General features: G+C 34.9%; 1 protein-coding gene and 1 non-coding gene across 3 annotated transcripts; one reads left to right on the forward strand and one right to left on the reverse strand.

Annotated features, from left to right (window-relative positions):
• Positions 1–1017: 1017 nt before the first annotated feature.
• LOC25500826 (E3 ubiquitin-protein ligase trul-1) lies at positions 1018–9563 on the forward strand. 2 transcript variants are annotated; one of them, XM_024771963.2, is made up of 11 exons: positions 1018–1292; positions 1788–2055; positions 3168–3269; positions 3358–3440; positions 3528–3644; positions 4220–4322; positions 4757–5306; positions 5698–5879; positions 6439–6543; positions 8534–8871; positions 9207–9563. In XM_024771963.2, the coding sequence occupies exons 1-11, from the start codon at positions 1174–1176 to the stop codon at positions 9277–9279; spliced, it is 2040 nt and encodes a 679-aa protein (XP_024627731.1). In that variant the 5' UTR covers positions 1018–1173; the 3' UTR covers positions 9280–9563. The 2 variants fall into 2 exon arrangements, with proteins under 2 accessions (XP_024627731.1, XP_024627732.1); XM_024771964.2 differs by lacking the exons at positions 8534–8871; positions 9207–9563 and having other exon boundaries at positions 1025–1292; positions 6439–6867.
• Positions 9564–10412: 849 nt separating this feature from the next.
• On the reverse strand, positions 10413–10608 carry LOC112417639 (U2 spliceosomal RNA). Its single transcript, XR_003008239.1, has one exon. It is a non-coding gene; the product is annotated as a U2 spliceosomal RNA (small nuclear RNA).
• Between the last annotated feature and the right edge of the window lie 6323 nt (positions 10609–16931).

Genomic DNA, 16931 nt, shown 5'->3' on the forward strand with positions numbered 1-16931 from the left:
TGTGAGCTTATAGAAAAAATCCACAGCTAATATGTGAGAAACTTTGGTAACAAGTAATTCACATATTAGATCTAGTACAAAAATATCTTAAATTGAGTGCCAAAATATGTCATATTGAGTACAAAAATATATTATATTATGCACCAAAATATATTTCAGATAAAGTAACAAAATATATTTTAGACTGCATACCAAAATATTTTAAATTGTGCACCAAAATATTTCAAATTGCACTCCAAAAGATTTTATCAAAACTCAAGGATTAAGAAAACACTTTATAATAATGATTCAATTAATTATTTAATTGAACATTTTGAAATAATAAAATATTTAAATATTTTTTTTCCCATCAGTGCTTACTTCGTTCGTTCACATAAATATGCATCCAATTTTATGTACAACCGTGTTATATAAACATCATCAATGTGTGTGATCCATCCAATGCAGGACTTCTCATTTTTCAATTCACATTATACTAGATCTACTTAACCAAAGAATTTATGTTTAGTCTTTTAACTTATTTTTCATACACGTTCTAACACTACACACAACTCTTTGAAAGGTTTTAAGTCCATCCGTAAAAATCCAAAGCTTAATTATAACCTAAGTAGAACCTCCTTAAAAAAAAATCAAATAAATAATATATTTTAATATTACAATGGGTATGTTAGAATCATGACGTTGAATTTCTAAAAATATTGTACACCCTCCGGTCACTATTATAAGCAAAAAACTATATTTTACATTCATTTAATTAATGATGTATGTAGTCTTTATTGTAGACCACATACATCATTTAATGAATGAATCTAAAATGTTGATTTTTGCTTATAATAGTGACCGGAGGGTGTAGCTTTTAAATATTGACAAACATAAACAAAATTATTCTCTCTTGAAGGATAACACAATTAAACCCATTCTTTCACTCATTCCCAATTTGACAACAATCTTTTTCAAATCCGTTATTATTTTCATTGTTTTAATTATCTGATTCAATTATTACTAATTTATTTTGAACTTTTCCCTTATTTGGCAAATTTTAATTTTTTCAGTTTTCCCTCTCTCAAAAAATTAACTCAGCGCCAGGTTCCAAATTTTCCCTCATTTTCTCACTTCTTTTTCTCGAGAAACTCCACCCAGAAAAATCACAGAAAAAAATTCACACCTCAATCCATGGTCGACGATGGCGAATTCTCCGGCACCATTTGTTCAATCTGCTACGAACCTCTCAACCCCGTTAACGAAGATCTTCAATGCGTATCAATCTGCGGTCACGTCTTTCACGAACTCTGGTAAATCTACAACTACCCTCTTCAATTTTCTCACATTAATCGAATCTTAAACCCTAAAAGTTTCGTTTTTTACCACTTTGTCTTGTTGGGTTAGTTCGATTTTGTGTCTGTATCACCTACACTTCTGGTGAAAGGTATGTTTGGTGTAATGGTGTTCGACATGTGTTCTGTGAGCTGAAAGTCTCGTTCTTTATCAATTTCTCTATTTGCATCGGTTTGATTTTGTGTTTTTTTTTCCCGGATAAAAAAATGTGGGTTTGTTTCATCGTGTTTTTTATTTTTATTTTTTTTGGATAAAAGATTGTGGGTTGATTTAATTGTGTTTTTTGAGGATAAACAAATGAGGGTTTGGTTGATTTTGTGTTTTTTGAGGATAAAAAATGTGGGTTTGCTTGATTTTGTGTTTTTTTGTTTGATTTTGTGTTTTTTGAGGATAAAAATGTGGGTTTGCTTGATTTTGTGTTTTTTTGTTTGATTTTGTGTTGTCTTGTGTAGTTTACAGCAATGGTTTGAGTACTGTAAGACACCGAAGAAGCATACTTGTCCTATTTGCAAGCAAGGATGTAAGGCGAAAGATGCGTGTCGGCTTTATTTTCAATCAATTGGAGATGTGAAGGAAGGTGTTGTTACTCAGAAGAATGTTGGTCTTGAAGAAGATTCTGGTGTTTTGAGGAAGGAAGTTAAGAGATTGGAGGGAAAAGTTTCGGGGCTTAGTACGGTTTTGGAGAAACAAACTAAGGAGTTAGATGAACTTAAAGATGAGGTATTTTCCAATTTCCTATAATTTATTTTTTTAGCTTAATTTGTTGGATAAATTGGGTGGTTTTGTTGATTTTTTTTTTAATTGCCGATAAATTTGGGATGGAAAAGGCACGCGAAGATTTATGTTTTGTTTGAAAAGGGAATGATTATTTCTAATATTTCTGCGAGAATGATTTTTACTATAACTGAGTCAATGCTTATGTTGAGTATGGTTCATATTCGATGATAAGCGGGAAGATGCTACGTGAGAGCACTTGCCCTTTGAGGCTGGTTCATTCATATTGTTGGTTATGATTTACAAATAGGAGAGTTTGGGGGTGAAGCCTTCTTTGGTACCAATTTAAGGATAAACTTTTAAATTAGACTGTACTCTTTAACCTCAAGACTCAAGTATTGCATAATAAAAACTATAATGATTAGTCGAACATTGTGATCAATCTTTTTATTTGTTGTGTGTTTATTATCGTCTACGTTATAGTTGGGTTTGTTGTTCTAGCAAGTACCCTAAATGCTTAAATTGCTTACGATTCAAATGTAGAAAGAAATACCCTAGAGCCCTTTGATAAGATGCTAAGGGTCAACCAGTGGTCTTGAGTCGAAATCCAACCCTGGCATGTAGTAGTGTTAAAAACTTTTGTTGTTAAGCTTTGCTGTCCATGTGACCTTACCTGATTTGAGAAATTAGTGTCTACAATTGTCCTTGGGAGATATTCCATTCACACCAAAAAAGTTATAGAGAGAAGTTCAAGATTCGTGCTTTTTCTTGTAACTTGTTATTTTATGTTTTGATTGAACAAATTAGTAAAACCTCAAGATGTTGATGCTTGAGCTTTGGACTAACAGGAATAAGAGGGTTAATAAGTGACGAGAGTCGAACTGGTTCCATGTTTTTCTTTTCAATAAAATGTACATCTTTACATTCAAATTGATTATTAGTTGATATCATCAAATAATAAGTTCGAGCAACAAAATTACTTGGTATTCTATTTCCACAGATATTTTCATACTTCTTTCAAATATAATAATAGTGATTGAATATGAAAAGGTCTTTCATATTTAGTAATCTATTTTAAAAATAATTAAATAATACTTTTGGTAATGGTATTCCTTCAGCTTTGTACTTGCAAGGAGCAGAAAAAGATAGAAATAGCATCAAAGATTGAAGCCTTGAAGCAAAAAACATCCTTACAATTCCAGCTTCATGTGAAATCAGAGGTAAATTATTCCGTAACCTTTCGTTCATTTGTGCTAAAATGATTATTTACAGCTCAAATCAACTTTAATTGATTTCATGCTGAATCAGGAGCTTGAGAAGTCAAATTTGGACCGTTTTAAATTGCAAGAGCGAAATATGGCTTTGGCTAAAGAACTTGCAGCATTAAAATTGTGAGTGGAGCTGCATTATGATTGAGTATCTATACTTTGTTTTATAATATTTTTCATAATTTTTTCTACTTTTTGCTTGCACTGTAGAGTGTCTGATCTGGACATTGGTGAAGACGAGGTTTTGAAGCTTGCCACTTTGGGTAATGGGACCAACAGTAAAGAAACAGTCGACACATTAACAAGATCTCTTGTCCTGCGGAACAGGTTAATCTTCCAAATCTTGCTTTATTCATAAAAAGCTAATTTGAAAAGTTATTTGGACTATAGTTTCCGTATGTGTTATGAGCTGGAATTTTTTTAGATCTGGCCGACGATCTGTCATGCTTGAGGTTTGGTGTTTGTGTGAAATTTAAATAGATCAGGTTTTCTCCTTGGTTCCCTCTCACCTTAGACCCGCTCATTCTCGATAATAGGAGAATGAGCCGGGTACACAGAGTATGAGCCGAGTACAATGGAACACCGTAGATGCATGTTTTTACTCGGTCAGTATGGCCCGAGATGAGTATCATTTTATAATGGTCGACAGCCTCCCAAGCATAAGGCTGTAAGGGTTAAGTGCTTAAGGAATTTTTCCAATTTAGATATATGAACTGCAAAGTTTATGATGGTCCAATATGATTTTGAAATCAACGACTGTTTTATTTTTGGGATTTTGCTTGCAGTACTATTCTGTATATTGAAGCCACTGTTCAAGTTTAGCCCTTCAATTTGAAATTTGTTGGCTTAAATTTTCTATGCTTTTCTCGGAATTTAAATTGTGGTTGCATCTATTTTGGCAGGAGTTACAAAGAGTTAATGACCAAGTGTAATCTTCTGGGGAGAGGTGAGGCTCGTTATAGTAAAAAGCTTGAGAAGGCTAATGAGAAGATTATTAAACTGAAGGTAAGCACATGATGTGGAATACTTGCCACTCCCTCTTTCTCATATTAAGTGTCCCGTTTGGAATATTTACATGTCTTAAATTACTGGTTACTTTAAAATACCATGTACGAATTACTTTTTTGTTTTTGTTTTTGAGGGGACCATGTATGAATTACTCCTTTTCTTTCTAATAATACTGTTATTTATTTGCATCCTAACTAAGCTTATATTAATTAGTTCGTCTTTCTACTTAATTACTCCGTTAACTACTACATCAGTAGGGTATTTCAGGCAAGTAGGAAAGTTTCATCGTATGAATCAATATATTCAATGATTTTCTTAAGAGCTGTGCATAAACTTAAACTAGCGAGTAGCGATAGAGGGAGTAGTTGATAATTTCATTATTTGCCGTTTGTATGGATTATTAACTCTTAGACTTTTGTTGGCATCGTTAGGCAAGGCTACAAGAACTGGAGACAACAATGGAAGTAAAAGAGAATGAATATTTGAAGCATCTAAAAGTTGCCAAGAATATTGAAAACAAAATCAATTCTAATTCTGATGTATTGATGGCTAACACATTTTCTTCAAAAGAGCAAAACAAACAAAGCACAACACCCAAATCTGGAATGGATTTGAATAAGAATGACAACAACAAATCTTTACAATCTCTGAAGATAGAGAACTCCAAAACAGCAAAAAATAAAGATGTGAATATTAGCAACAGAAGGAAAACTACCTTATCTCTTGATGAAGATATAGATTGCATCATTATTGATGAAGAAGAATACAAAGAGCCAGAAGCAGCATCTGGCACAAAGACTAAAACATCATTGCAAGGAATATGTAATTTGGCTGAGTCTTCAAGATTTGATATTGACACTGAAATGGCTGCCATTACTGCTGGCACTACGAATGAAGACGTGACTCTACAAGCTAATGCTAAACAAGCTCAACCCATGGTCAACATTAGAAAGGAGTCACCTTTAACAACTTCAAGTTCAGGTATGCTGTGAGTTGACTTTTAAAATGGGCATATTTTTCTTACACCTTTTATAATACATACTGTGTAGAGTTTGACATCGTTTAGGTAAACAACTTAATTCAGCGCTTATAAGTTATAACACAAGCACTTATTATACTACTGTTTATGTATAAGTTATTTCTATTACAAAAGATAAAATAAAGGAACTGTTTTCATTAGTTATCAGGGGAGCTTATGCAAATAAGTTGAAAACAACTTACTTATAAACTGTTTTCATAAGTTCTCCTAAACAGTCTCAGAAGTGCTTATACAGGTAGATAAACTCAAATAATTCAATCCAAGTAGGCATTTTGTTGGGAAACGCTGAATTAAACTTAAAATTGAATTTCTTTCATTCTCCTTAATCTCCAGTGGACATCTGCTTTTCTGGTGGATTACTTGGTCCTGATGGAACTCAACGATTCTTGGGTAAATGGTGCAAACGTGGACAAACTGGTGAATCAACATCCACAAAAGGGAATTTGATATCTGTAGGAGCCGATGGTAGAGGTGGAACAGTCAAAGTTCTAAGGAATCCAAGCCAAGCCTTCTCGGTGAGTTATGTAATTTTGTTGAAGAATTCAATTTTAATGCAATGCAATTCTATAGATGTTCTATATCTTATCCACACTTCCTTGATTTGTTTGAAATTAGATTAGATGTACCATCTTCCGGTGAACGTGCATATTCTCTTCTATAAGAGTTAATGGATCAATATATAGTTTTGTTACTGTAGAATTTGAAGATTCCTCCCCCACAGTTTTTATTACTTTTCTCTTTTATTGACCTACCTTTGCAACTATCATTTTTGTCTTGATCTACACTCTTAAAGTTTGTTGACCTACTTTTTTTCATCTTTCATTTATAATAGACACATGGAAGTTTCTCCCTAACCTTATTTCTACCAGCTGAAATGTCAGTTAATCAGATTAAAATTGGTAGTTACTTTTGGAGTTCCCTTTATACTGTGGTAGCAGTAGTATCTGCACTATATTGTTGAGCTGTTAAATCTTTATTGGCTGTATTTTCTGGTCTTCAAATACTCCCTAAGGGCTTATTTGCGCATTCATTTGCTTAGATCTGTAACTGACTTCAGAAGTTTGTGTTTTGCAGGATGGTAAGGAAACTTCAGTAGCTTCAAAAAGGTTGAAGCTTGGACCTAATAAAGCTAGTTCGCAATCCCGGGGATGCTTGCAGATGGAACACTTTTTTGGAAGGGTCAGTCAGTAATTTTTTGTTCTGTGTTTTGGCCTTGTGATGTCTTTGTTGCGAAGACCAAAGGAATGCATCCAATGTCAAGGACAACAGTAGAAGATTGTATATCTTTTGTTTTTCGTTTTAGAAAGTTTTCATAAGTCTGGATCCAAAACTTCTTTTCATAAACTACGTAATTGATTTGATTCAGGATCAAACCAAATATCAAAGTGTTTTTTGATTTTTGGACTGTGCTGCTTTTAGGTTCTATCTTTGACCAAATTTTGGCCACATTGGCAACAATGGTATTTAAATGAGCTATATCTATTTAAACATGTTTATTGTGAAGATAGGCTGGTCTCCCAAGTTTCTTTAAGAACTTTTGTGTCATGAATTCATATTTCTACACACCAAAGTATATTCATATTAATACAGGATCATCATTATAAAGATTTGGATTGCATGTAGTCACAACCTCATGCAAATTAGTGGCCGTTGGACTGCGATCAAATGACTTACAAACAAGACGATTTTGGTCTAACTACCACCGATGTGTTGACTCAATAGGTAAAATTGTGACTGCTATATCTAGTAGCAGCAGCAGCAGTTTATTGAACTAATGTCAGAAAAGTAGTTTATATATATCCACCTAGAACGTTTTACATTGCAACAACAATTCAAGGTGAAAAATGTTTGATGGTACGACAAAGTAACAAGCACAAATAAACTCGAAATATCTCAAACTGTTTGATGAAAATAGAATACATTTTTTTACAGAAATACAAAGCAAACTTATTTATACAATTTTTTAAGAGGAATAAAATGAAAAACTAAGACATTTGAAGAGATCAAATCATATTAACCCAAAAAGAAAATACTCAAAAAAAAAAAAATGATGCTTTATAAACCTTATTTTCTTACACGTTACACGAACCCTCTCTTTTAAAACCCAGTTCAATAATGCATGTTGTCAGTATAGTCAATTCAGCATATGCTGCTAACTTCGACTGTGATGTCGTTGATTAATAAGGTCAGTTCGGAGTTTCTTTCTTTAATTTTGTCTTTGATTTGTTGCACTCGAAGTTTTGTTTGTTTTATCTTATTGAATTCATTGTTTGGTTTCTATTGTTTTTGCATAAGATTTATAGTGATAAGAAAGTATTGAATCTCAATTTTGTATGTGATGTTGAAACAGATAGAGTAGTTTATGCTTGGGCGGAAAAATATCTCACTGTTAGTGTTTTAACGTTACCATTAGCAACAATAGCTACACTTGTTGAACAACCTTGTTAAGAAGACTCTTTTATTGGCAATGTAAGAATTGGTGGTTTTAATAGCTTACTAGACTCTTTGAACACAATTTCCCCTGATTACTGATTACCTGTGAAAAGATCATTCTGAAACGATGTTGTCATGTTCGGAAAATACTTAAGAAAGCCACTTTAAAATCTCAAACTCAATCTTGCAAATATTCCATTATTTCCACTTTTGAAGGTAAATGCGTGTGTGGTGGAACTCTCAATCACAAAGTAAAGTTGACACATAGTGGAAATTGTTTTGTTAGGAATACAGTTATGAACGATAGTATCAGCGAATGTTGGTCACGATTTTGTCGAACACTTGCTTACATTCAGGGAGCGTTGTAAGAAAGCTCGCTCAACTGATGAAGGCATTAAATATTGCCAATACACATGAAAGGATACATATTGTTGTCATGAGTCGATGTCTCGATGACTTGTTTCAAACAGTCACTTAGAAGAGGTATGAGTCAATGGTTTTGTTTAAGTGGTTGTTACTTGCTATTGTGACAAATTGACGTGCTTTTGACCAAATTTCAACTATAAATGGTTTGCACCTTTAGGTGTGAATGTCTGTCTATTAGTGTTTTTTTTCCCTCCTCTAATGATCTCAGTAGGGTGGGTGAATAGTGAAAGTATAGTTATTGATGTCATCCGTATTATTGAATTCGGTAACATGAGATACACTAACTTTTTTGTTTTGACATATTTACTAGGCTGGGGTGGACCTTGTGGGTATGTATGTTTACCAGAATGCATACTTAGAGTTCTTCTGCTCGAAGGAAAAGCTGGATGCACTTATTGAGAAATCTAAGGATCGACCATTCCTAACTTATATGGCTATGAATAAAGAAGGGATATGGAAATCTAATGCCGGCCAAACCGATGTGAATGCTGTGACATGGGGGGTCTTCCCAGCTAAGGAAATAATACAACCAACCATTGTAGATCCTGCAGCTTCAACGTGTGGAAGGATGAGGCATTTGAAATTTGGTCAAGAGGATGGGCAAGCTTATACTCTGATGCTGATGCATCCAGGAAATTGGTTGAAGAGGTTAGTGTGTAGATTGACGAATCCTTTAAAGCTTGCACATAACTTTCTTAGAAATACTATAGGGCCTGTTTGGTTCCCACATACTTGTTTTAAAAAAATAAAACACAATCAAACAAATGTTTTAAAAACCTAATCGGACATTGAATCAGCCAGACCTCCAAGTTGGAAAGAAACCGCACGATCAAACTGTTCAAAAATCGATCCGTTGAGAGTGAGGGTTTGTGATTCAATCTGGTTTGGTTTTTCTATTGAAACATTGAATCAAACAACCTCATTTTTTGTTTTTGCCTGTAGAGGTTTCAGAGTTTTGATAATTCTTTCCAATCGTGTCACAGGTGGGCAGCAGCCACTTCTTGGTCAGCTTGGTGGACAACGATTACGTCAATGGTGATCTTTTTGGTCTGTTAGCTGATTTCTGACACGAGCTTCTTAATATATTAGTCCTTTAAACGAAGCCAATTCTGTTGCTCGTCCGGTTTTTCCTTTCTTTTCTTTTCTTTTTTCCGCTTAAACGTGATTATTCATATTATATAGATGATTGAATGTTGGAGTGTCAAATTAATTGTCTGGAATATATGGCAAACATGATAATGTTGTCATGTTTTAGACTCTCACGAGTAATCTGTAATTTCATAAATCACATTGACTTGAAGCACAAGTCGCTTATTCCTTTGAATTTCGTGGTTGTATGAGACTGAAATCGTACATCATACGGTCTTCTAAGCATATGTTTTTAGCAAGTTAGTACTTTCAGTTTGTTTGCAACAAATTGATTTTTAAATCATAAAACGTCCTCCATGATTTCCCCTTTTCCCCATCAAACTCTGTTTAAATAGCAGGTCCATAGAGTGTTTATTGACACACTTCTGCACATTTTCTTCTTTCTAAATTCAAACCTAATCTAACAAATAAAGATTTCATCAACAACATTTTAAACCAACTAATTAATTGATTATGTTTCAAACAAAAATTGGATAATACACATGAAACCTAGTTTTGAAAGCAATCAATTTGAACTTGCCACCTAAACCTTTAACGGCCATGAAATCACATGTTAATGGCCATTTAGTATTATTATTATTTTTGAAATAATTAACTTATTATAAACATCTAACTTAAAGGACCGCAAAAATGTATTTAATAAAATAAATTGTCAACAATACCTTATAAACAAGTGCTTAATTTTACTTCGTTGTCAGTTTGTCTATGATTAAAATAAAAGCGATTACCACAATAAAATAATTTAGAGTTTATATAAGTGCTTAATTTTACTTCATTGGAATCTTTTCTTGTGTGTGTGATCAAGACACAAAAATTGCGCAGGGCAAAGAGCCTTTAAAACAAATACCATAATAAAAAGTCTTCATAAGTTAAAGTTTGTCCATGGGACCAACATTTTTGCTTTCCATAAATATTTTGAAAAACAGATAACAACTTGTAAATTTTACTGTTGGAACTATATTTTTTCTAAATTTCAGCAAAGAGCAAGGTACTAATGAGCAAAGATACCAACCATAAAAAATTTTTGGAAACTTGAATTGGTGGGGTGCGCCAAACCAATGCTATAGTGCAACGCAATAGTGACACTCAAGAAGCCTAGTAGCAAGCTACTAAAATGGCTTCTCCCCATCAAAAAAGTAATTTAATATCGTGTGAACCATTTGTCCACATATAAGATATTAAACTGATAAGAACAGATACTACACTTGATCTTAGCCAAAAGGTCGAGAAAGGTATGAGTTACAACATGAGCTCCTATTGCTTTTATATCTGACATGTTCTCGGTTGTTTTCTTGATTCCTCGATGTGGGACTTATTTTTATCATTGTATGTATATATGTTGCAAAGGCCACCAAAGAGCAATTACCAAGCTATATGGCAACATAGAGCACACTAAATCATTTCAACAATTCATCCATTAATATGCAGATTATAGTATTGCTGATTTAAACAATAATATGCAGAATAAATCCTGAAAAACAATGCACAAAACTTGAAGCAAACCTTTTCTCAAAACTCGGTGTCCGGCCCGATGATAGACTAATTCGAGAGGTTCAATCCCACCATCCACTTCACATCATAGGTCATCCAATATGAACATCATAGATCAGTATAGGCACCATTTGATCGGTATGACATATTTGAAAACCAATTGATGTCTTTTACCCATTCAAGAAGCATACAAAACTAGAACATAAAGTGAAAGTTTCGATGCTAATACAGTTACAGCGTTACTCTATAAAGAAAGTAAAAGTTGCATAAATTTCAAAACTTGTTTGCTAGCAGCTTTAATATGATCATAGGTTATTATTATCCAATCCTAGAATTGAAGGTAATAGTAGAATCTGATTTGACTTGATGCAAACTCATATCAATATATGAATTCCATAAACAAATGTCATAGTACGTAGAACAATGTAAGGAAGTATCTACATCAACAAACTCATATCATAGAGGAGAGACATATGCACACAGAATTTGAGGTTTCAAACTGAAAGGGAAAACTATGTGCTGGAGTCAGATTTTTGTATATAAACTGAAAGGGAACACGAAGAATCTCAATGATGCACATGTTGATCAAAATCCAATTTAATGGGGAAGAAGTAGAAGCGGTTCAACCTAGCCTAGCCTAACGATAGTTCCTAACAAAAGAAAAGTCACAGTTGAAAGCGGTAGCTTTTTCGCTCCAAGGACAACTTCAGTCGCCTACCAACTCTAAGAACTGTATTGTCTAACAAGGAAACAATACTGAAAGCTAAGATGCCAATTACCTGATACTATTTGATTCTAACATTCCATGTAATGCAATAATAAAAGTCCATATTTTCAAGTTGCTACCTATGCAATGTTATTGGTCCAGGTTTGAATGGCATAAGGGTTAACATTCCTTATTTGTTGATCCAAACTGGGCAAAAATGGTTGTACTATGCCAAATAAAAGCTTTAATATTGATATTTTAATAGCACTTTGTAGTTTGTATAATAAGCCCTGTAGAAGTCTGCAGAGGCTTTAAATAGCGATTTTGGAAACAAGCACTACAAAATGAAACTTCTACAGTGTATAATCTTTTGTAAAAAAAGTGGCATAAACAATACAACCACAAATCCTGGACACATAACAATGAATTTGTGTGAAAAACAAACTTTTAATTCAAATTAGCAGTATTGGTGTTCAACATTTCATATTCTTATTGCATGTATGGTTCGAGTGAGAAATCCTGGACTCATTTTTTTTTTAAACTTTATAATTTTCTATGTCTTAAAATAATTGTCATTTTAGTATACAGTCAATATGAGTGTTTTAATAAATGATATTAATTTTAACATTGAAATCAACCACAGTTGGTCCTTGTTTCAACAAGCATATATACATATAGAAAAATAAATAAGTGGATCATCGATGGGCCAAACCGACGAGCTTAGGGAGCGAGTCTTCGATTTTGATATTTTTGTTTTAATAGAAGAAATAGGAATAAAAAAAGCAACCTAACATACTAGGGGTCTATAAGACACGGTTCGGTCTTGTAACCCGTCTTGACCTAGACCCAAACACAATGGTTGGGTTTGACCCGTTCAGAAAAGAAAGTGGGGATAAAATTAGGAACAAAACATGAACACAACTAAAATTAGAGTCGAATTATCACTCAGATTACCCGTCCTATCCCAATTTAGTTTGAGGACAAACTCATTACACACTCAATATCTATGCTCCATGTACCTATCTTCCCTATGAACAGTATTCCTCATAGTTGTTATCTTGCATTCTCTCAGACATTAAAAGATGCTCTTTATTGGGTGATTGTTGATCCAGGTTCTGTAGGTCCGAGTTCAGTTGTTATTGCTTCCTCGTTGCACATTACATGCATTTTAGCCTCAAACTAGGAAAGATTGGCGGTCTGGAAAAATCGGAAGTCCTTGCAATAACATCATATTCTGGGTTGCTTGACTAAATGGAGAAAAGCTGACGGTTTCGCCAAGTTGGTTTATAGTGTGTTGGGAGGGTCTGGACATGATGATATGGGTAATGAAGGAGATTATTTTAAGGAGAAAGACAAAAAGATGGGTACTAACATCAGACAATGCTTTCATAAGGTTGTTGATAGACACTTCACAACATCGGTGAAGGTGTTGGGTCATCCAGAATAGCCCCATATAATGAAAATACCATAGATATTTTCAAGGTCAAACACTCGTATCAGTCACCTCCCTCTATGTTGACCACCATATTTTCTGACGCTCCCCTTGTGGCTAAAGTCTACACCGTTTTCAGGTTCCTTAATACATTTCCTAAATGGACATCTTGTGGTAGAGATCGTTTACGAGTCCAACACCTATTAGACACATTGTGTGGATAAGGTTTAGTTGTGGCAAAATATCTTCTATGTGCATCATTTTAGTGGTTAACCTATGGCTAGACGAAAGATGCCCCTCACGTTTGGTCGAGTTTGTTGATTTTCACCTTCAATACCATTGTTAAAGCCTAATGGTGAAATACACCATATTACAATAGGTATTATTTGGAGACGTCTGACATCCAAAGTTTTTATGAAAGGAGTTGGTAAAAATATGGCTAAATATCTCTATGACTTTCAGTTTGGTGTTGGGGCTCCATGTAACGCCCTAGTTGTTTTATTTAATTATTTTGATTTATGTGGAGTATATATATATATATATATATATATTTATATATATGCGTGATTTTTGGGTGAATTATGTGGTGTATTATTTTATTATATGGTTTATTTGATAATAATTAGAATAAGTATGAAATAATAATTATTTTTGGTGTTTTGGGAATTAATAGAATTTATTAAAATTAAAGGGAGTTAAGTGTAATAATGAGGAGTTGAGAAGGCAGTTAAGATAGAAAGAATAGAGTCAGAAACACTTTTACGTGAAAACTGACAGTTTTGGGAGAAAGGAGGGAAGAGCAAGTAGAACTCAAGAAACCAGATTGCTGTGCATTTCATTCTGCAATTCTAAGGTACGGTTGAGGTTTACTTCAATTGTGTAGATTTTAAAGTCTGATTTTGTGTTTAACAGGTTTTGGAGTGAAATTGAGGAATTGGGTATAAATTGAATTAATGTTTTTTGGGGTAGATATTACTATTGTGATGTTAGAATTTGGTTTGGGTTGCATAGAAACATTCATTTCTCATCTGTAAACTGATTTGGGGAGTGATTGGAAGGAAAATGGGATTTTTGGGAAAAACCAGTTTTCTGCCCGTATAGAAGTTCATCGCTCGCCTCGCGAGTAGCCTTGCTCACCATGGCGAGTGAGCAACTTCATAGCTCGCCTCGCGAGCAGACCAACTCGCCATGGCGAGTAGCCCAGATCAAAACTTGATTTTTGAAAAGTCGTTATAAGATGTTTTGGGGATGGTTTAAGGTACCTAAATGATATTAATGATGACTGGAACAAGTTTTAGGTTAAAAAGATGAATAGGGAACTTAGAATTAGGATTTGAGTGAGAAATGTCATTTTTCCCGAGAGCACCTGATTTTCATTCGCCTTGAACTCGCCATGGCGAGCTAGTGTTTTTGTGAACTCGCCATGGCGAGTAGTTGTGCTCGCGAGGCGAGTTGCACAGTTCCTGAGTGCTGTTTGCTTGCATGAATGGTAATGATTGAGTGTTGTTGTTTAAGCATAATTATATTTAATTGTGCATATTTCTGGATGGTTGAATCTCTGTTGATTGTTGATTGATGTTGAGGAATGAAATGTATGTTTTAACCATTAATCATACATGTTGTTTAAGTGGAGTCACATGGAGTTGCATTGCATGGTCAGTTGTATGTAGATATACACAAGTAGGTCCATTGCATATGCATAAAACAGCGGAGATGACTCATGCCCTGGAGTACTAGTTGCTCAACAGCGGTGAGGGCTTCGGTCCTAATGAATGCTTTAACCATTCAAAAGCGGTGAGGGCTTCGGTCCTGTTTGGTACCACATGCATATTTGCATCCATTGAGAAGTCTAAGGTGTTGTCTTAGCAGTGTTGTCATGACATTTGCATGAGTCTTAGTTGTTGATTGTGGTTGTTACTTGATGATGATGATGTTGTTGGTGAATATGTACATTGTATATATATACTTGTTAAGTGGATTATGATGATGTTGTTGTTGCTTGTGAATTATATATATATATATATATATATATATATATATGTTTGCAAGATGATGTGTTTGTTGATTAGGGTGTTAGATTCAATTGAAGATTTTAATATCTATATTTATTGTTGTGAATCTCACCCCTTCTGCTTGAAAATGTTGCCCTTCCTATGGGTAACTTGCAGATGATCCTGAGTAGTTGGTGGTGGCTCAATGTCGTGTCTAGGGCTCTGATACGTGGGATGAGAATTATTATTTATATTATTGTTGTTTTTCCTTTCCATGTATCAGATTTTGGAATTGTGTTGTGGAGCCTTTTATTGTCTTTTGAACAACGTTGTTGACTTATGCTAAGGCCTTTAATGCCATAGATTGTTGTTGGATGTTTATGAGGTTTTGGATTTGAAAACTATTCCGCTGCTATGTTTTCATATATATCAAGTTGTTTGATTAAATAGTTTTATTTTCTATTTAAGAAATTTTGAAATGACGTGTGGCATGCCCGTTGTGGAATTACTTTGATGAATATTTGCTATTTAATTGTTTTTGGGTAACGGGGTGTTATAATTTGGTATCAGAGCCTGGTTGGTCCGTCCGGCCAAGTAGTAGAGTCGTGTTGAGCCACCTAGGATAGAGTGTCAACTTTAATGTTGCTTTTTGTTGTTGTTCTGAGTTGTTGTTTCTCGTGTAGAACTTTGAGATGACTGGAAGTAGTGATGCTGCCCTTGTTGCTGCGCTTGAGGCTGTAGCTCAAGCTGTTCAACAGCAACCTAAGGTTGAGACTGGTAGTGATGGAACCAGGATGCTGGAAACTTTTTTGAGGAATCATCCACCGACATTCAAGGGTAGGTATGATCCTGATGGTGCTCAGAAATGGCTGAAGGAGATTGAAAGGATATTCAGGGTTATGTAGTGTTCTGAGACACAGAAGGTGCGGTTTGGGACGCACATGTTAGCGGAGGAGGCTGATGACTGGTGGGTGAGTCTGTTGCCTGTATTGGAACAAGATGATGCTGTGGTAACTTGGGCTATGTTCAGGAAGGAGTTTCTGGGCAGGTATTTTCCAGAGGATGTCAGAGGTAAGAAAGAGATTGAGTTTCTGGAGTTGAAACAGGGTGACATGTCCGTCACGGAGTATGCTGCTAAGTTTGTGGAACTTGCCACGTTCTACCCTCATTACAGTGCGGAGACAGCTGAGTTCTCCAAGTGCATCAAATTCGAGAATGGGTTGAGGGCTGACATCAAAAGAGCTATTGGGTATCAGCAGATCAGAGTCTTTTCTGAGTTGGTTAGCAGGTGTAGGATCTATGAAGAAGACACCAAGGCTCATTACAAGATAATGAGTGAGAGGAGGGGTAAGGGACAGCAGAATCGTCCTAAGCCTTACAGTGCTCCTGCTGACAAAGGAAAGCAGAAGATGAGTGATGATAGGAGGCCCAAGAGGAGAGATGCTCCTGTTGAGATTGTTTGTTACAAGTGTGGTGAGAAAGGCCACAAGAGTAATGTTTGTGGTAAAGATGATAGGAAATGCTTCAGGTGTGGTCAGAAGGGTCACAGTCTAGCTGAATGCAAGCGTGGGGATATTGTCTGCTACAATTGCAATGGGGAAGGTCATATCAGTTCACAATGTCCTGAGCCGAAGAAGGCTAGAACTGGTGGGAAGGTGTTTGCTTTGACCGGTACGCAGACTACCAATGAGGACCGACTTATCAGAGGTACTTGTTTCTTTAATAGTACTCCTTTAATTGCTATTATTGATACTGGTGCTACTCATTGTTTTATTGCTATTGAATGTGCCTATAAGTTGGGTTTGGATGTATCTGATATGAAAGGGGAAATGGTTGTTGAAACTCCAGCTAAGGGTTCAGTAACCACTTCTCTTGTTTGTCTGCGGTGTCCTATATCTATGTTTGGTAGAGATTTTGTGATTGATTTAGTTTGTCTGCC

Source organism: Medicago truncatula, chromosome 8 (genome assembly GCF_003473485.1).
Source record: "Medicago truncatula cultivar Jemalong A17 chromosome 8, MtrunA17r5.0-ANR, whole genome shotgun sequence".
In the NCBI taxonomy this organism is placed as follows: Eukaryota; Viridiplantae; Streptophyta; class Magnoliopsida; order Fabales; family Fabaceae; genus Medicago; species Medicago truncatula.